Raw genomic sequence first — 18,457 nt, forward strand, 5'->3', positions numbered from 1 at the left:
ATACTGATGAGGAGAGGGTCCGAACCATGGCAGAGAAATATATCATAAATAGTAGTATCATTTAAAATAATTTGATCATCACAGTGATCCTATGGGTAAGGACTCTTACTACCCTTGTTTTACAGATAGGCCTTGGTGACGAGGCCAAGGAACTTAATCAGACTAATTACTGAGCTAACAAGTGCAGCAACTGGACACCGTGACTTCATACAGCCTCACTGCATCTGCATTCCTTTTTCTTTTTCTCGGTTGTGCCATGTGGCATTCAGGACCTTAGCTCCCCGACTAGGCATTGACCCTGTGCCCCCTGCAATGGAAGAATGGCATCCTAACCACTGGACCACCAAGGAAGTCCCGACATGCTTTGTTTTAATGAAAAAAATTTTTTTTGTATCACCAGTTTAATAGCTGCTCATGATAGAGAATGATAATTATAGAATGTATAAAGAAAAAAAGTAGTTATTCACATTCCTGCTACCTAAGAGCAAATCATTTAACGCAGTGGTCATCAGACCTTGGCATTTGCAGATTTAAGCTCGAATGTTCACATGTTTGGAAGCAATCTGAGACAGGTGTGGTGGCATGGAGCCGAGTGTTATGGCCAGTATTGGGCGGCCAGGCTTTCCTGGTGGCTCAGATGGTAAAGAATCCACCTGTGTTGCAGGAGACCAGGGTTTGATCCCCGAGTCAGGAAGGTACCCTGGAGAAGGAATTGGTAACCCACTCCAGTGTTCTTGCCTGGAGAATTCCATGGACAGAGGAGCCAGGCAGGCTACAGTCCATGGAATCACGGAGTCAACATGACTGAGCAACTTTACACTTAAAACTTAACACTGCCAGAGAACAAGCCCGGCCTTGCGTATCTCAGATCTGCATGACAGCCCTGCCCTGCTCCACCTTCAGTCTAGAAGAAGCATTTTATCAGGGAAATTATATGCTCCAGTAGTATGCTGAGCAGGAGATTGGGGAATTTCTCTGGCCCTGTCTCTGCCTTAGGAATTTCGGGGGTTGACTGATTCCCACACTTCTGCGCATTCATTTTTGTGTTTTTCTTTATTTATTTGACTCCACCGAGTCTCAGTTGTGACAGGCAGGATATTTTCAAGTTGCAGCACACAGGAGCCAGGTCCCTGACCTGGGATCGAACCCTGGCCCCCTGCACTGAGAGCACAAGAGGCTTAGCCACTGGACCACCAGCCAAGTCCCTGCCCATTCATTTTGAACAGAGTTGAGCGCAAGCCATCTCATCTCACACTGTGCTCTGGATGTAAGCACTTCTTGGGCTACGGCCAGTCTTTTGTAGGCTTTTACCAGTGGCTGGTTGTATTTCAGATGTGTGAGTACCACGATGGACTTACCCTTCCCTGTAGCTGACTGTTTTAGATTGGTTACAAACTGTGCTGCAGTATACCTCTGTGCACCGGGGGATCCTTCGTGATGTTTCCTGAGTATTTCTGGCTCATCGTCTGGGCGTGTGTTTTGCATTCATTCTGTCTCTTGAAGTTACTTCTGTGTGACTTGCGTTGGCTAATAGGATGTGAGTAGGAGTGACTGCCTGACTTCTGGGTGTGTGCGTGCATGCACGCCAGGTCACTTTAGCCGTGTCTGACTCTTTGGGACCCCATGGACTGTAGCCCGCCAGGCTCCTCTGTCCATGGGATTCTCCAGGCAAGGATACTGGAGTGGCTTGCCATTTCCTCCTCCAGGGGATCTTCCTGCCTCCAGGATCAAACATGAATCTTCTGTGGCTCCCGCATTGCAGGCAGGTTCTTTACCACTGAGCCACTGGGGAAGACTTACTGGTCTGTGGCTTGCCACTTTTTCTCTCCCTTCACTGATAAACTATGACTCTGCAGATGTGGAGACTTCCTCAACTCGGGTCCCAGAGCAGGAGCATATGTAGGAAAACCCAAACCCCAAATCTGAAAACCAGTGATACACATGTAGCATATGCATGAAATAAACCTTTCTTGTTTAAAGCCACTGGGATTTTTGAGACTGTTTGTAATGGCAGCAGCATGAGATAGTGTACACTGGTTGATACAGGGTTGGAATCTGATAGTGTTTTGGATTCTTTTATTTTTTTTTTAAAATAGTTCTTTATTTATGTTGGCTGTGCTGGGTCTTTGTTGCTGCTTGAAGGGGCTTTTCTCCAGTGGCAGTGTCGGAGTTCTCTTTGCAGTGGCTTCTCTTCCTGCAGAGCCCAGGCTCTAGAGCACGGGCTCAGTAGTTGGGGCGCACGGACTTAGTTGTTTGGTGGCCTGTGGGATCTTCCCAGACCAGGGATTGAACCCATGTCCCCTGTATCCGCAGGCAGATTCTTAACCACTGGACCAGCAAGGAAGTCCTGTATTGTTTTATGACGGTAGATGACAGGCATGAGGTTTGCACATTTCAAAGCAATTTGCTTTCCAAGATATGCCAATTTACATCCCTTCTAGCTCTGTGGAATACCAAATTTATCACATCCTTGTCAGTATTGAGGATTGTCAATTGAAAAAAATGGTTGACTATTTCATAGGTGAAAAATGGTGTCTTGGCTAACTCAAAATGCTTGTTTCTTTTTTGCAGTATGCAAGAGATAGTTCTGGGGTGATCAATGTCATGCTGAATGGCTCAGAGCCAGCAGGAGCCTATCCTGTAAAAGGGTAAGAATGTGAGCCCTAGCATATATGACAAAGATGCCAAGATGTCTTTTTAATTGTTTTGAATGGAGGCTTAAGAGGATCGTCCCCATATCCCAATCTAGTGCTTTTGTAAGTTCAGCTGGAGCAAAACCATTGAATGACCTGGACATCAGAGCCATGTCCATACCTTTATACCACTAACAGCTGAATGCACGAATGCAATAGTAACCTAAAAGTTAAAGCTAAAAAGTAATCCCCAAAGGGCTTCCCTGGTGGCTCTGTGGTAAAAAATCCACCTGCCAATGAAGGAGACTCGGATTTGATACTTGAGTCAGGAAGATCCCCTGGAGAAAGAAATGGCAATCCATTCCAGTATTCTTGCCTGGAGAATCCCATGGAGACAGGAGCCTGGTGGGCTACAGTGTACATGAGGTTGCAAGACTTAGCAACAAAATCACCACCACCAACAACCCCCAATAGTGTTAAAAGTAATGTATAAGTCAACTAACAATGATATGGGAACAGTGTCATATTGCTTTAGAACTTGACAAAACGTGTTTCTCAGTTTTTTTGCAGATTTTGAAATTCCCTACCTCCAGAAGGATAAAATCACACGAATTGAGATCTGGGTGATGCAAGAAATCGGAGGACCCAAGGTGTAAGTTACAGTGCGACTGGTGATGGTCATGGTACAAACATGCTTTTCTTGGATGTGATATGATCCAGTCTGATTTACATGTACAGTTCTGGGGAAGCCACTGTCTTCTCTGTTCATAGTGTGGTGGACAGAGAAAGGCAAAGGCTTGACTTTCTGAAATGCCACGAGTCAGTCCTGAGCCCAGAGAGAAAGCTTCCTTTATCCAGAGACTCCTCTCAGCCTTTCTGAGTGACCAGGGCAGCATCAGATAGGAGAGGGCCTCATGCATTCGTGTGGGGAAAAGCCAATTTTTTCTCTCTGTCATTAGAAGTCCAAAAACCTCACCAGGAGTTCTCAGAATTGACTCATGGACTATGTAATGAAGACATTCTTTTCACAGAACAACCAGTTTCATAACTGGGTCTCAGATAACTGGCTGAGAAAGCTTTTAAGATCCAAACTTTTCTTGGAAATCACTAACTCAGTGGTTGCATCAGCTCAGATATCAATGCAAGCTTGAAGTCCTCCTTTTTTTTTTTTTTTTTTTAACTTTTTATTTTGTCTTGGGGTATATAGCCGATTACATGTTGTGATAGTTTCAGCTGAACAGCGAAGGGACTCAGTCATACATGTACATGTATCCATGTAGTGTCAATGGCACTGAAATGTAGGACTGAACCTTTAACAACAGGGGACTTCTTTTTATGAATTATGCTCAGACTGTATAAAGGAGCCCAAGCAGGAATTAAAAATAATGGCAGAGAGGGACATACGTGGACACACAGACATGGGCAAACGCAGATTAAACACGCATTGGGCAGCAGAATTGGGTTGTTATGTTTTCAGTCTCGTCGGAATAAATACATTTAAAAAGTCGAAAGTGATGTACATCAACATGTTAGCAGCGGTTATGGCCAGTAATGTGAGATTAGGCTCCCCGCCCTTTTTGTTTATTTGAGTTTTCTAATATTTTTTGATTTTGTATGTATTTTCTATTTCCATCTGAAGATCGACTTAATACGCTGTGGGTTGGATAAGGGGGCAGTCAGCTCGCTCGGAGCCCAAGCCCAGCGCTGCGTCTGTGGTGCGGCTGGGATGCGCCCTGTGGTCCACCGCGCCTGCGCCGGCGCGGGCCTGAGCATGGATGTGCGTGACTCGCGGGCTTCGGACAGGTTTAAGGTTCAGAGCATCTCCACGTGGGAGCGGCGGCTCGGCTTCCGGCAACACCTCTGGATTCAGAGAATCTGCCACGTATTTCTCCAGCGAGGAGTAGATCTCAGTAGCACGTGGCCAGTATAACTTTTCATTAACACGGAAACAGCTTCTTCGATGAGTGTATGTCTGTGTTTGTGTTTCAGGGAATCCTGTGGAGAAGGCAGCGTGAAGCTCCTGGAAGACAGGCTGGACGAGATGGGTTTCCAGTACAGCTGTATCGATGACTACCCGTAGGTGGCGGATTGTAATCCGTTGTTCAGTCGCTAAGTCATGTCTGGCATTTTGCAACCCTCCCTGTCCTTCACTGTCTCCTGGAGTTTGTTCAAATGCATGCTTATCGAGTCTGTGACACTGTCTAACCCTCTCATCCTCTGCTGCACCCTTCTCTTTTTGCCTTCCATCTTTCCCAGCATCAGGGTCTTTTCCAAAGAGTTGGCTCCTCACATCAGGTGGCCAAAGTATTGGAGCTTCAGCTTCAGCAACAGTTATCAGTGCTTATATTCAAAGAAGGAGCAGGGGGCTGTTGGAAAGGTTTTTCAGAGGTCAGCCCCAGAGGCCATGGAACTGTGCCTTCCTGTTGTCACTGGATCTGGGGACCGGTAGTGGTTTCCAGCTAGAGTTCCCCCTGACCCCCACCCCCTACTATCCTCAGCCCTTTTTAAGGATGCTTAAAGGATGGACATTTGCCATTTATCATTTGTGAGTATCTGGTGTCCTCCTCACTCGCTTACCTGCTTGGGGAGTCACATGCACACTGCTCCTCTGGATGCCACACTACCCGTGATTTATATTAAGGGGAGTTTGAGATACTTACAGAGAGATGTTTGGTGGCTGTGGACCAACTGAAGTCATCATAGCTACCATTTATCACGGATTTATGGGCCAGGTACTTTATATACATGTAGTCAGAGATCATTTTGGGGTGCTCCTGATTCTTGGAAATGTAAGTTTGGCTCAAATTCTGGGATGATTGAAAGCCCTCCCCTGGCCTGGGAATTACTCACCTATCGCTTCCTGCTTCTCTATGTGTCTTTATGTGTCGGCTCCTGAGTTTGCGGGCCTGTTTGTTTCCCCGGGGGCCGGAGCCCAATACTTCAGTGATTTAGGGGCTTTCCCGAAGGTTTGTGAGTGCGGCAGGGTGCACGTTACATCTGCAGCCTTTACCAGCGCCAGGGACTGTCCAGCTGGCCCTGCCGCCCTCTGGCCTTCTCAAAAGGGACCTGGTGACCCTCCCGCCTGAGCAAAGCCCCCAGAAGTGTGGGTCTCCCCCTCCTCAGGCCTCCCCCCAAGGAGAACAGGCCTGTTCTTTTCCCACAGCTTGAAGCTGGACTCTTCCTTCTCTGTTATTGCTAACAGTCTCAGAAGACTCTGAAGTTAGTTAGGTGTTATCATCACCCTGTTTTGAACACAAAGTAAAGCACACACTCTTGTTTTGGAAAAGATAATCTGTGTTCAGAAAAATGTAGAAACCGTAAGTATCCAGTTGGATGAATTTTCCCCAGGTCACTGAACACGTGTACCCGGATTAAGAGGCAGAGCGTCACCAGCACCTCCAGTCTCTTCTTGGTCTCCCTTTCAGGCTCCTCATCCACCTGTAGTAGGAACCACTCTCTGGACTTGTAAGAGCATAGATTCGTTTTGTCTGTTTTATATAAGTATCCCCTGTTCATGAATGGGTAAATGAAAGGTCAGAGGTTAAGCAAGTTTCCCAAAGTCACCACTCGGTGACACAGCTGAGTTTTGAACCCATCACTGTGTGACCCTGAAGCTTCCCCTTTTTCTTTCTACTCAGATTCCTCCTTTCTTACAGCATCAGGTTTTTGTAAGTTAAATAAAAGGCAGTTCTGATTCTAAAAGAGCTCAGGGATAGGAAAAAAAAAAAATGGCTAAAAATTCCACAGTTATGACCACTTTGTTTTGGCCCAGGGACTTCCCTGAGGAGACTGTCTTTTTACAAGTCATCAGGTCAAATGGGGGCCCAGGGTTGCCTTCCTGACTCACAGCTGTGAGCCTCAAGGACTCAGCCTGCTTTTCCTGAGTCACGTTGCCCCACCTAAGCTGGCCCCAGGCTCTGCCTTGCATGCCTGGCTCAGCCCCCAGCTCCTATTTCTGTACCACCTGTGGGCTCTCGTGTTCAAATGGGGTTTTATTTCTCCTGGGCGCCCAGAGAGATAACAACAGGCTTAACACAGGGTGAGCAGCCAGGGTTAACAGATCAGACTCAAGCCCAGATGTAAGTGAGAATCCCCTGCCCGTCAAATTTCAGGTGACACTGACCTCTGTGCCACAGCGGTGGAACTTTCTCCCCACATCCTGCAGATTGTGGCAAGGTCCTTGTTCAAAGCCTCTCTTGCCTCCTGTTTTCTGCTTTGCGTTGTATTGACCCACACTCCGTGAAACTCAGTGCGTTTTGGTGGGGGAAGCGGGGAGTCATGACAGCAACACCAAGCTACTTTTTAAAAATTAATATTATTTTTTGGCTGTGCTGGATCTTTGTTGCTGTGAGGCGGCTTTCTCTCATTGCAGCCAGCAGGGGATTCCTCCCTAGCGGCGGTGCTGGGGCTTCCCTTGTTGTCAAACACGGGCTCCAGAGCTCAGGCTCAGCAGTTGGGGTGCTAGGGCTGAGTTGCACTGCACTGCGTGGAATCTTCTGAGACCAGGGATCGAACCCGTGTCCCCTGCATTGGTAGGTGGATTTGCAACCAGTGGCCCACCAGGGAAATCCAATAACAGACTACTTGTGTTTTAAAAAAAAAAAAATGTATCTGAACGGTGTCCACTGAGAAGTAGAGAGTCCTAGGGAGGGGTCACGTAGCGTGCCATAGACAGAATGCTTTCCTGTTCTTCCCAAGTCCCCTCCAGTCACCCTGTGGCTGACTGACATCTTCTCTTGGCCTGCCTCTCACTGCCACCAGGCTCCTGTCTTCACTGCTACTTTCCCTTCCCTCCAGACTGTCCTGGAACCTGCATCTTCTTCCCTGAAGCCTGGGCACCAGCCATCACCCACGTGCTTCAAATCCAACCTTCTGCCCAAAGTTCTTATCAGCGGATTTTCCCAGAAAAGTTGTACATCTTTACAGAAGTGGTTCCATGCCCAGCCTTTGGAGGGGAGGTTCAAGTTCAGCTCCGCAACTCGCTACTGTGAGAACTTGGCCAAGTTCCTCTGGACAGCTTTCTCAGCTGTTGATCGCAGATAATAATTTGTTGTTGTTGTTCAGCTGCTCAGTCGTGTTCGACTCTTTGTCACCCCACGGACTGCAGCATGCCAGGCTTCCCTGTCCTTCACCATCTCCCAGAGTTTGCTCAAATTCATATCCCTTGAGTCCTTGATGCTAACTATTTCATCCTCTGCCACCCGCTTCTCCTGCCCTCAATCTTTCCCAGCATCAGGGTCTTTTCCAATGACTTGGCTCTTCGCATCAGGGGGCCAAAGTATCGGAGCTTCAGCTTCAGCATCGGTCCTTCCAGTGAATATTCAGGGTTGTTTTCCTTTAGGATGGACTGATTTGATCTCCTTAGTACCTGCTTTGTTCGGTTGTTGTAAGAAGGGAATGACATCATCTATGTAAAATATTTAATATATCATCAGATTTTCTGGTACATAGTAAGTGCTCAACAAATGCCAGCTAATATTTTTGAAAAGAAACTATGTCCTTCAAGGTCAGAGACTTTGTATCTCCAGTACCTTACAGGTTCCCCATAAATGTATGATGAATGAAAGTCACTTGAATCAGCCCTTAAATATTATTTCTTTTCATTTTGCAGGCCAGTGAAGCTCTTACAGTGTGTGGAACACAGCACTCATCCTGACTGTGCCTTAAGTTCGTAAGTAAAATTTTAACCTAACTTCCTTGCTTCCTGAAGATGGCCAGCCCTTACTATTTACAGGGTGCTGGTGGGTCACAGTGTCATTTTATGCCCACCCCCTGAGATGCCCGGCTGCAGAGTAAGGTTGGTACTTGTGCACTGCCCAGCTCTCCATCTCTGCGCTGCTGGGTAAGTGCAGGTTTGCTGAGCATCCGTGCAGCTGAGCTGACTCCCGCGTGTACCATGGGAGCAAGGCCACTCCGGCTGCACCAGCGGCAGCACGAAGCCTGGACCTGGGGTGGCAGGACCACCTTTTAAAATTTACTTCTGTGGACCTCAGAAATGAAAGCTATTTTACCAGCAAAAGTGGGCTTATTGTGGGGGACCTCCCTGGTGGTCTGGTGGTTCAGACTTTGCCTTCCAATGCAGAAGGTGTGGGTTCGATCCTTGGCTGGGGAGTTAAGACCCCCCCACCCCCTGTCTCGTGGTTTAAAAACCAAAAGGTGCAACTGAAGCAATATTATAACAAATTCAATAAAGACTTGAAAAATGGTCCACACCAAACGCCACCCCCCCCGCCTTTTTTTTTTTTTTTTTAAGAAAGCGAGTTTATTTGGGACCAGTAGAGGAATTGCAGTTTGGAACAAGCAAGCTATAGCAAAAGCCACAGGCGATACTGGAGTGGTAGCCTTTCCCTTCTCCAGGGGATTTTCCCAACCTAGGGATCGAACCCAGGTCTCCCGCATTGCAGGCAGATTCTTTACCAGCTGAACCGCAGGGGAGGCCCAGCAAATGAAGGAGAGGGGTGTTATTTTATAGAGAGAAAGGAAGTTGGGAAGGGATGTTTTGAATGAGAGTCCATCAGAGAAGCGTGATGACAGTCTCTCTTGGGTTGAGTTGCGGGGGTGGTCAGTTCCTTACCTAAGACGGCGTGTACATCTCTTCTGCTGTGGCCTGTAACTGAAGATGTGTTCCTGATGGTTCTTCTTTTGAGGTCTGTAATTGACAATTCTTTAATCTATGTGCCTGGCCCTGCCTAAGAGCGCCCCCTTCTGGCCTCCTGACTCCATTTGAGGGGTGAGATTTCCCTTGACGAAGTTTCACATTTCTTAATCCTGATATATTTAAAAATCATATTAAACTTTTGGAAAAGATAATACATGTGCATAGGATGAAATTCAAAATTATGAAAGGGTAGAAAAAGTGAAAACTCTTTCTTCCTCTGTTTCTAATTACCCAGCTTCTGTGTGTGTGCGTGTGTGCTCAGTTGGGTCCGACTCTTTGCTACCGTCCATGAGATTTCCCAGGCAAGAATACTGGAGTGGGTTGCCATTTTCTTCTCCAGGGGATCTTCCTGACCCAGGGATCGAACGCACATCGCTTGTGTCTCTTGCATTGGCAGCCGGACCACTGCGCCTCCTGGGAAGACCAATTTCCTTACCCAGAGGCAACTACTATTTCTAGTTTCTTTTGTTCCCTTCTAGAATATTCTGTGTTTGTTAGAACACACATGTTTCTCTTTTTCATTTCCTATAAATAATAGTAGACAGGACTCTGCAACTTGCTTTTTTCACATAATGGTGTCTTAATGTCATTCCCCTACCTGTGGTATTCTATTGTATGCATATGTCATGATTCTTTTTTTTAACATGGGAGATACTCTCTGTTTTTTCTAAAACTTTTACTTTTGTATTGGAGTATAGTCTATTAAGAATGTTGTGATAGTTTCAGGGGGGCAGCAAAGGGACTCAGCCACACAGATGCCTGTATCCGTTCTCCCCCAAGCCCCCCTCCCATCCCAGCTGCCACATAACACTGAGCAGAGTTCCATGCACTATTCAGTAGGTCCTTCTTGGTTCCACTTTAAATATAGCAGTGGCAGACATCATGATTTAGCTTATTACCCATGGGTGGACATTTATACTGTTTCCAAAATTTAGCTATTATTAACAATGAATAAGAGGTTTTTTAAAAAAATTAATTAATTGGAGGCTATTTACTTTACAATATCGTGGTGGTTTTGCCATACATCAGCATGAATCAGCCACGGGTGTACAGGTATCCCCCCATCCTGAACCCCCTCCCACCTTCCTCCTCACCCCATTCCTCTGGGTTATCTCAGAGCACTAGCTTTGAGTGCCCTCCTTCATGCAATGAACTGCACTGGTCATCTCTTTTACATATGGTAACATACACGTTTGAATGCTCTTCTCTCATATCGTCCCACCCTCGCCTTCTCCCATAGAGTCCAAAAGTCTGTTCTATACATCTGTGTCTCTTTTGCTGTCTTGCATACAGGGTTGTCGTTATCGTCTTTCTAAATTCCATATATATGCGTTAGTATACTGTATTGGTGTTTCTCTTTCTGGCTTACTTCACTCTGTATAATAGGCTCCAGTTTCATCCACCTCATTGGAACGGACTCAGATGCATCCTTTCTTATATACAGTAATACTCCATCCTTTCTTATATACAGTATATGGGCCACAGCTTCCTCATCCACTCGTCTGCCGATGGGCAAGATGCTTTCTTTCCCTCTACGCCCATTTCCTCTAAGTAATTTCTTTCAGCATTTTGGTCCATTTCTGCCCCTACATCCCAGTACACACATATGTTACCAGACACAGATGTGAGTTTGTTCATCTGTTTGTTTTTCGTTTCATCTTATTTTCATTTATTTACTTGCCTTTTCAGAAAAGTTATTTATTTTTAATTGGGGGGTAATTGCTTTACAAGACTCTGTTGGTTTCTGCCATACATCAGCGTGAATCAGCCACAGATATTCATATGTGCCCTCCCTCTTGAACCTCCCTCCCACCTCCCACCCCATCCCACACCTCTAGGCTGTCACAGAGCACCAGATTTGAGCTCCGTGTGTCATAGAGTAAACTCCTCCTGGCTGTCTGTTTTACCTATGGTAATGTATTTGTTTCCACGCTTCTCTCCGGGTTCGTCCTACCCACTCCTTCCCTGCCTGTGTCAACAAGTCTATTCACTATGTCTGCGTCTCCATCGCTGTCCTGCAAATAGGTTCACCAGTACCATCTTTCTAAATTTCGTATATATGTGTTAATATATGAGAGTTGTTTTTCTGACTTACTTCACTCTGTGTAATAAATAGGCTCTAGGTTCATCCACCTCATTAGAACTGACTCAAATGCCTTCTTTTTTATGGCTAATAATCTATTGTATATATATGTAACACAACTTCTTTATCCATTCCTCTGTCAATGGACATCTAGGTTGCTTCCATGGCCTAGCTATTGTAAATAGTACTGCAGTGACCACTGGGGTACATGTGTCTTTTAGAATTGTGGTATATGCCCAGTGGAAAGAATATCCTTTGGCTCTTCCCCAAAATGATTACCTCCATTGTAACATAGATGTATATTTTTATTAAAAAAAATCAATGCTGAAATTCAGTTCAGTTCAGGTCAGTCGCTGTCGTGTCTGACTCTGCAACCCCATGGACCATCCAGTAGTGGGACTCCTGAATCATATGATAGTTTTATTCCTAGTTTTTAAAGGAATCTTCATACTGTCTTGCATAGTGGCTGTACTAGTTTGCATTCCCACCAACAGTGCAAGAGGACTCCCTTTTCTCCACACCCTCTCCAGCATTTACTGTTTGCAGATTTTTTTGATGATGGCCCTTCTGACTGGTGTGAAGTGATACCTCATTGTAGTTTTGATCTGCATTTCCCTAACAATCAGTGATGTTGAGCATGTTTTCATGTACGTCTTGGCCGTAAGTGAAAAAGAGAAAAACAAATGTCATCTATTAATGTGTATATGGTGGAATCTAGAAAAACGGTACAGATGAACCCGTTTGCGGGCAGGAATAGAGACACGGACGCAGAGAATGGATGTGCGTGGACATGGTGGGGGCAGGCGGGACAGAATGACTCGGGAACTTGGGATTGACATGTACACACACTACCATGCAAGGAATGGCGATGAAGGAGACAAGACATTTACAGCATCAGTACCTGCACGTGTCCCTGGAGTGGCTGGCGAGGTTAAGTCCCTCCCTCCAGTGCTCTGCTGGTCACTCCCTGTGAATTAGGCACGCCTGTTTTTGAGGCCTCTCACAGGAAGGGAAAGAACAGACGAGGGCCTGGGTCTTCACTTTCCTCTCCTGAGAATGAAACCCACCCTCCCTTCCCTGCTTAATATTTATCTCAGAGGCAGCACATCCCAAACTGGACTCCTGAATTTACCCACTGTGTTGGGCTGAGTCATACATCTAAATATGTGCAGGTCCTAACCCCTGGAATGAGTGGGTTTTACTTTATGTTACAAAAGCAGCTTTGCAGATATAAGAACGTAAGGGTCTTGAGATGGGGAGACAGTTCTGGGCTGTCCACGTGGGCCCTGTATGTAGTGTAAGTGTCCTGACAAAAGGGAGGCGGAGGAGGCTTGGTTCCAGAGGAGAAGGCCCTGCGGTCACGGAAGCGGAGATCGGAATCCTCGCAGGCCCCGCCACGCATGCTCAGTTGTGTTCGACTGTCCTCAACCCCATGGACTGTAGTCCACCAGGCTTCTCTGTCCTGGGGATTCTCCCAGGCAAGAGTACTGGGATGGATTGCCATTTCCTTCTCCAGGGGATCTTCCCAGTGGTGCACTTAAAAAATATGTTTTTAATTAGTTCACTAATTTTTTTTGCTGCGCTGGGCCTCTGTTACTGCGCATGGGCTCTCTCGTTGCAGTGGGCAGGCCTCACTGCGGTGGCTTTTCTTGTTGCGGAGCACAAGCTCTACGAACGTGGGCTCAGTAGATGTGGTGCGCGGGCTTAGCTGCCCTGCAGCAAAATTTGTAAAACACACAGACCTTTGTTGAAAGAAAAAGTTAAAAAAAGAGTAGATGGTTCATGTCAGTTATATCTCCATAAAGCTGGGGGTGGTGGAAAACCATGTAACAATATGGAAAAATTCTCACAAACAACTAAAGTAAGAAATGTGTAGTAAACAGTCTTATAGACTTGTAAGTTAATGGCCAAAAATTCAGTGTGTGGATCATCTGCAGGATTGGTGAGGATATGAGGAAGCAGACATATTCGTGTTATTGACATAAGGCCTTGCGGTGACAGTCAGGGTTCCAAGGAGAAAATCAGATTTCTCATCTTGGCCCCAGTTTACTGTTCAAAATGTATTCCCCTACTCCGCCCTGGCCCTAGGTCACAAAAGTAGGAGAGCAAATTTCACTTGCTTAGGGATAGTGGAGAAAAGGACTTTTCGTCTGAAGAAATTCAGAATCTAATGAGCAGCTGTTGATATAAAGCCAACTTATATTACTTTTGTGTTAAGTTTAGTAACAGTTTGTATTTTTCTTTTTGATATTTAACGTATTTATAACATTTTAGAGGATTTAGCATATATGAATAGCTCGTGGAATAGCCGTGTGATTCCAATATAAAATTAACTTTTAAATAACTGATTTTAGACTTAGAATTTTTAGTTGAAAGTTATTAGAGATTTTTACTTTTTTAAATCAGTCATTGCTGCTGTTCAGTTGCTAAGTTGTGTCTAACTCTTTGTGACCCCATGGACTGCAGCATGCCAGGCTCCCCTGTTCTTTAAATCAGTATTGAAATGTTTAAGAGAATTAAGATTAAATTTTATACATTTATTAAATTTACTAGCATCAAGTATTTAAGAAGATTTTGCTCACTTGAAGTCACTTAACAATATTTTATAAAGAAAATGTAATATTTTAAAATGAAAGTTTAAAAGAATCTAACATAAAATGTTCTGGGAATTAGAATAATTTTGAAGTCCTCTTAGAAGTTATTATCAGAGCTCATTCAGCTTTTAAATTAGAACACGACTATTCATAAATGAAATAGAAAAAGTGTATGGGAAAGTTAAGATTTTGAATTTGTTAATGTAATAGCTAGAATTAATTTTTAAAACCAAAGTAACTGCAAGTAATGTGTTTTTCTCTCTGCGTAAATGCTGTCCTCAAGCACAACTCCACATTGGCCTGAAAAGCTTAAGCTAACATGTGACAAGTCAGTGCAAATAATGTGGACCCAAACATGTAAAGTGAAAGAAAACAAAAGTATATTTCTGTTTGTGCATGATATTGAATGTAAATGGTAGAAATAGATCTGAGACGATAAACTCCCAATCGCTAACAGTGATTACTTCTAGGGAAGGGAGACCCACTATTACTGTGCTTAGTTCTGTATTATTTTATTTTCTTAAAAAGTAAAAATAAGTTTATCTCTGTCTTAATGGGTTAATTATTTAAAAGCAAAAACTAATCAATTTTGAATGAACGAAGTCTAGAAGAGGAACTGAATCAGATGTGCAGTTATAGAAAATGTCCAGCAGGCGGAGCCATAGTACAACTTTGTGGACTGCTGGAGATTGCTTTAGGAAAAAGGGGTGATCAGCACTCAGGTGGAGTAAGCAACAATAAGCCACTCGTAGAAAGCCAGGCATAGGCACCCCGCTCCAGTACTCTTGCCTGGGAAATCCCATGGGCGGAGGAGCCTGGTAGGCTGCAGTCCATGGGGTCGCTAAGAGTCGGACACAACTGAGCGACTTCACTTTCACTTTTCACTTTCATGCACTGGAGAAGGAAATGGCAACCCACTCCAGTGTTCTTGCCTGGAGAATCCCAGGGACGGGGGAGCCTGGTGGGCTGCCGTCTATGGGGTCGCACAGAATCGGACACGACTGAAGTGACTTAGCAGAAAGCCAGGGAATAAAGACATCAGGGTGTTTCCTAAATTTAAAAACGTTGTCTTTGATTGCTTTCAAAGAATTCATTACTTCTGTTTTTAAAAATCTGGAGGTTGGATCCTAATTGCTATGGCCACAGTCCCTATTTTGCCAGAGCCTCTCTCAATGTCTTTATGTCATAACTGGTTCTTCATCACCAGTTAAACTCTAATGGTGTAATATCCATCAGTAGATATTGCTGCATTTGGATAACTTTATAGTGCATCCATACAATCAGAATTCACCCAGGAGAAAGGATGAGTACCTCCATATGGACCACTATGGAAGCAGGTCCAGGATGTCGTGTTGGGTGAAGAAACAAATCGTAGATTCCATTTGTGCTTAGATGAAAAGATGTGGTAATTTCTTTGCGTGCACGTGGGATTGTCCTGAGAGGACAGCTCAGACTATCAAGAATTATCTCTATGCAAAGTGGGAATAGGGAGGCCTGGGTAGGGACGATCCCCTGGAGGAGCAAATGGCAACCCGCTCCAGGATTCTTGCCTGGAGAATCCCATGGACAGAGGAGCCTGGTGGGCCCCAGTCCATGGGGTCGCAAAGAGTTGGACCCAACTTAGGGACTGAACAACAAAGAAGCTTTTACTTTTCACTTTGTAACTTTCTGTGTTATTTCTTTATTTTGAATTGACTTATTATTTTTGGCTGTGCTGGGTCTTCGTCACTGTGCGTGGGCTTTCCCTAGTTGTGGTGAGTGGGGTTACTCTCTAGTTGAGATGCTCAGGCTTCAGTAGCTCATGCTCACAGTCTTAGCTGCCCCACGGCATGTGGGATCTTCCCGGATCAGGGATCCGACCTGTGTCCCCTGCATTGGCAGGCGGATTCTGAACCACTGGACCGCCGGGGAAGCCCCTTTCTGTACTATTTAGATTTTCCTGTGGTGTGCATGTATTTTTCGAAAGTAGGTGCCATGCATCAATGCTGACTTTTTTTTCCTGTTTCCTTTTTAATTTGCAGGGCAGCAGCATCTACTCAAAGGGAAGCCTTTTATGCAGTACAAGGTGCCTACTTTATCTTTCCTCTTTTAGCAGCTTTCACTTCAGTTGCTCAGATGTAACTAGAAACTCAGTTATGCTGCCCTAAGTGGCCCGCAGACCTGAAGCCTGTCCTTGCTCAGTCATCCTTGTTCTGTATACACCAAGTGGTTCCACTGTCTAAAGAAGCTTCCTGCTGGCTGAACAATGTTCTGAAATGGATTGTGAGTGATATACATGCTCAGGATTTCAGAAATTAATCTAGCTCTATTTAGCTGGTTAAAAACAACTTCATTAGAGCAAAGTTAATTATTATTTTCTTATTTTCATAATATAATGCATTGAGACACAGACTGTCTTTTATATAAGCAAACATTTTAAGAAAATTTTAGTACAACTGTGTATATATTTTCATATATTCTTATGCCACCAGCAGGGCATACTGCTGGTGTGGAACATTGGAAAAGACCCTAATGCTGGGAAAGATTGAAGGCAGGAGGAGAAGAGGGTGACAGAGGATGAGCTGTTTGTTGACAGCTTCAAATACATGTATACTATATAAGTATATTCAAAGATGTTTGGTAGGCAAAGAGTTGTGTATGAAGATGCCCATTTAATGGTTATTTATAATAAGGGGGAACTAAAAATTCTAATAATAGGGAACTCTTTGCATATGATTTAGTATATCTGTAGGATGGGATACTGACTCTGATGCTGGGAGGGATTGAGGGCAGGAGGAGAAGGGGACGATAGAGGATAAGATGGCTGGATGGCATCACTGACTCAATGGACGTGATTCTGAGTGAACTCCGGGAGTTGGTGATGGACAGGGAGGCCTGGCGTGCTGCGATTCATGGGGTCGCAAAGAGTCGGACACAACTGAGCGACTGAACTGAACTGAACTGAGGATGGGATATCATTCAAATAGGAAAAGTCATGCTTATCAGCCCAACTGTCCTTCAACCAGTGAATGGAGGAGCTAACCTTGGTACATCTGTACAGTGGAATCCTACTCAGCAGTAAGAAGTAGCCAGCTATGGATAAATGAAGCACTGTGAGCGAGTCTCAATTGCACTGTGCCAAGTGAAAAAAAGCCAGACCAAAAGGCTATGTACTATATAATTCTATTTACATGACATTCTGAAAATAAGCAAAATTATAGGAATGGAATACTTCTCAGCCTCAGCGTTAAGACTGGAGAGGGCACTAGCTAAAAAGGAGCCCTGTAGGGGCTCTAGTTGGGGTGGCAGATTGTTCTGGATCTCGACTGTGGTGATGGGAACAGGAGTCTATGTGTTTGTCAGCTCTCCTTCCAGTTTTTTCAGAACTGCATGCAAAGGAGTCATTTCATTGTATGTAAATCATTTTCAAAGAACATTTCATGCCATATAAAAATGTCAATGATAAGTATAAGATGTAGAACATAAAACATGTGATCCACTCGTCAAATAAAATACAAATGTAACACATCAAAGTGTGTGTGTTACCTATACATACTTAAATGAATGAATCAGACCAATCAATCCTGAATATTCACTAGAAGGACCGATGCAGAAGCGGAAGCTCCCATACTTTGGCCATCCGATGTGAAGAGCTGACTCATTGGAAAAGACCCTGATGCTGGGAAAGATGGAAGGCAGGAGGAGAAGGGGGTGACAGAGGATGAGAGGGTTTGATGGCATCACTGACTCGACATGAATTTGAGCAAACTCCAGGTGATGGTGAAAGACAGGGAAGCCTGGCAGGCTGCAGTCCATGGTCACAAATAGTCAGGCACGACTTAGGAACTGAACAACAAAATCAATGAAAGGAAGCGTTAGTCGCTCAGTCATGTCTGACTCTTTGCAACTGCATGGATTATAGCCTAGCAGGCTCCTCTGTCTAGAATTCTCCAGGCAAGAACACTGGAGTGGGTTGCCATTTCCTCCTCCAAAGGATCTTCCCATCCCAGGGATCGAAAAGAAGCCCAAATAAAGAGTAGTAATCTCTGCAAAATGGTCTTTTCAGTGATTCCTATTCTTGACTTTTGACCTTTTGTGTTTTCCAAATTTTCTCTAATAAGTGCACATCCCTTTTCTAATCAGGAAGAGAAAACTAAACCTGCCTTCTGTGCATGGTCATTTAACGCAACACACAACATTTCCAGAAGATGAAAACAAAACCAGAAGTTGTCACAGCCACTTCTCTGTTCTTGCTCCTTATTTTTTCACAGAGATCGGGTGTGGGAGGTTCAGATGTGAGAACTGGCGTAATCTGGTGCCCCGGTGCCCACAAGTGGTAATGGGAGCTTTCACTTTCTGTCATTTCCTATAAACCTCCGGAGAGAAAAAGAATTGCCCATTGCAGGTCGAGCTGTTCCTCAAATGTGCCCACCTGAGAGCAGGGCTCTCTCTTCCTCCTGACTTCACTCCATTTTTTGTAAACACTTGCCCAGAGTCTGATGGTCATTGT

The 18,457-nt window shown here is 44.8% G+C and overlaps 1 protein-coding gene across 1 annotated transcript in view; it reads left to right on the top strand.

Moving 5' to 3' along the window:
- Positions 1–18,457, top strand: part of BST1 (bone marrow stromal cell antigen 1) — a 44,169-nt gene that overhangs the window by 13,581 nt on the left and 12,131 nt on the right. Inside the window, exons 5-9 of the mRNA XM_055587526.1 lie at positions 2,572–2,648; positions 3,193–3,285; positions 4,623–4,709; positions 8,245–8,304; positions 15,990–16,033. Of these exons, the coding sequence (XP_055443501.1) occupies positions 2,572–2,648; positions 3,193–3,285; positions 4,623–4,709; positions 8,245–8,304; positions 15,990–16,033 (361 nt within the window). The remainder of the gene's footprint in view (positions 1–2,571; positions 2,649–3,192; positions 3,286–4,622; positions 4,710–8,244; positions 8,305–15,989; positions 16,034–18,457) is intronic.

Source organism: Bubalus kerabau, chromosome 7 (assembly GCF_029407905.1).
Source record: "Bubalus kerabau isolate K-KA32 ecotype Philippines breed swamp buffalo chromosome 7, PCC_UOA_SB_1v2, whole genome shotgun sequence".
NCBI classification, from domain to species: Eukaryota; Metazoa; Chordata; class Mammalia; order Artiodactyla; family Bovidae; genus Bubalus; species Bubalus kerabau.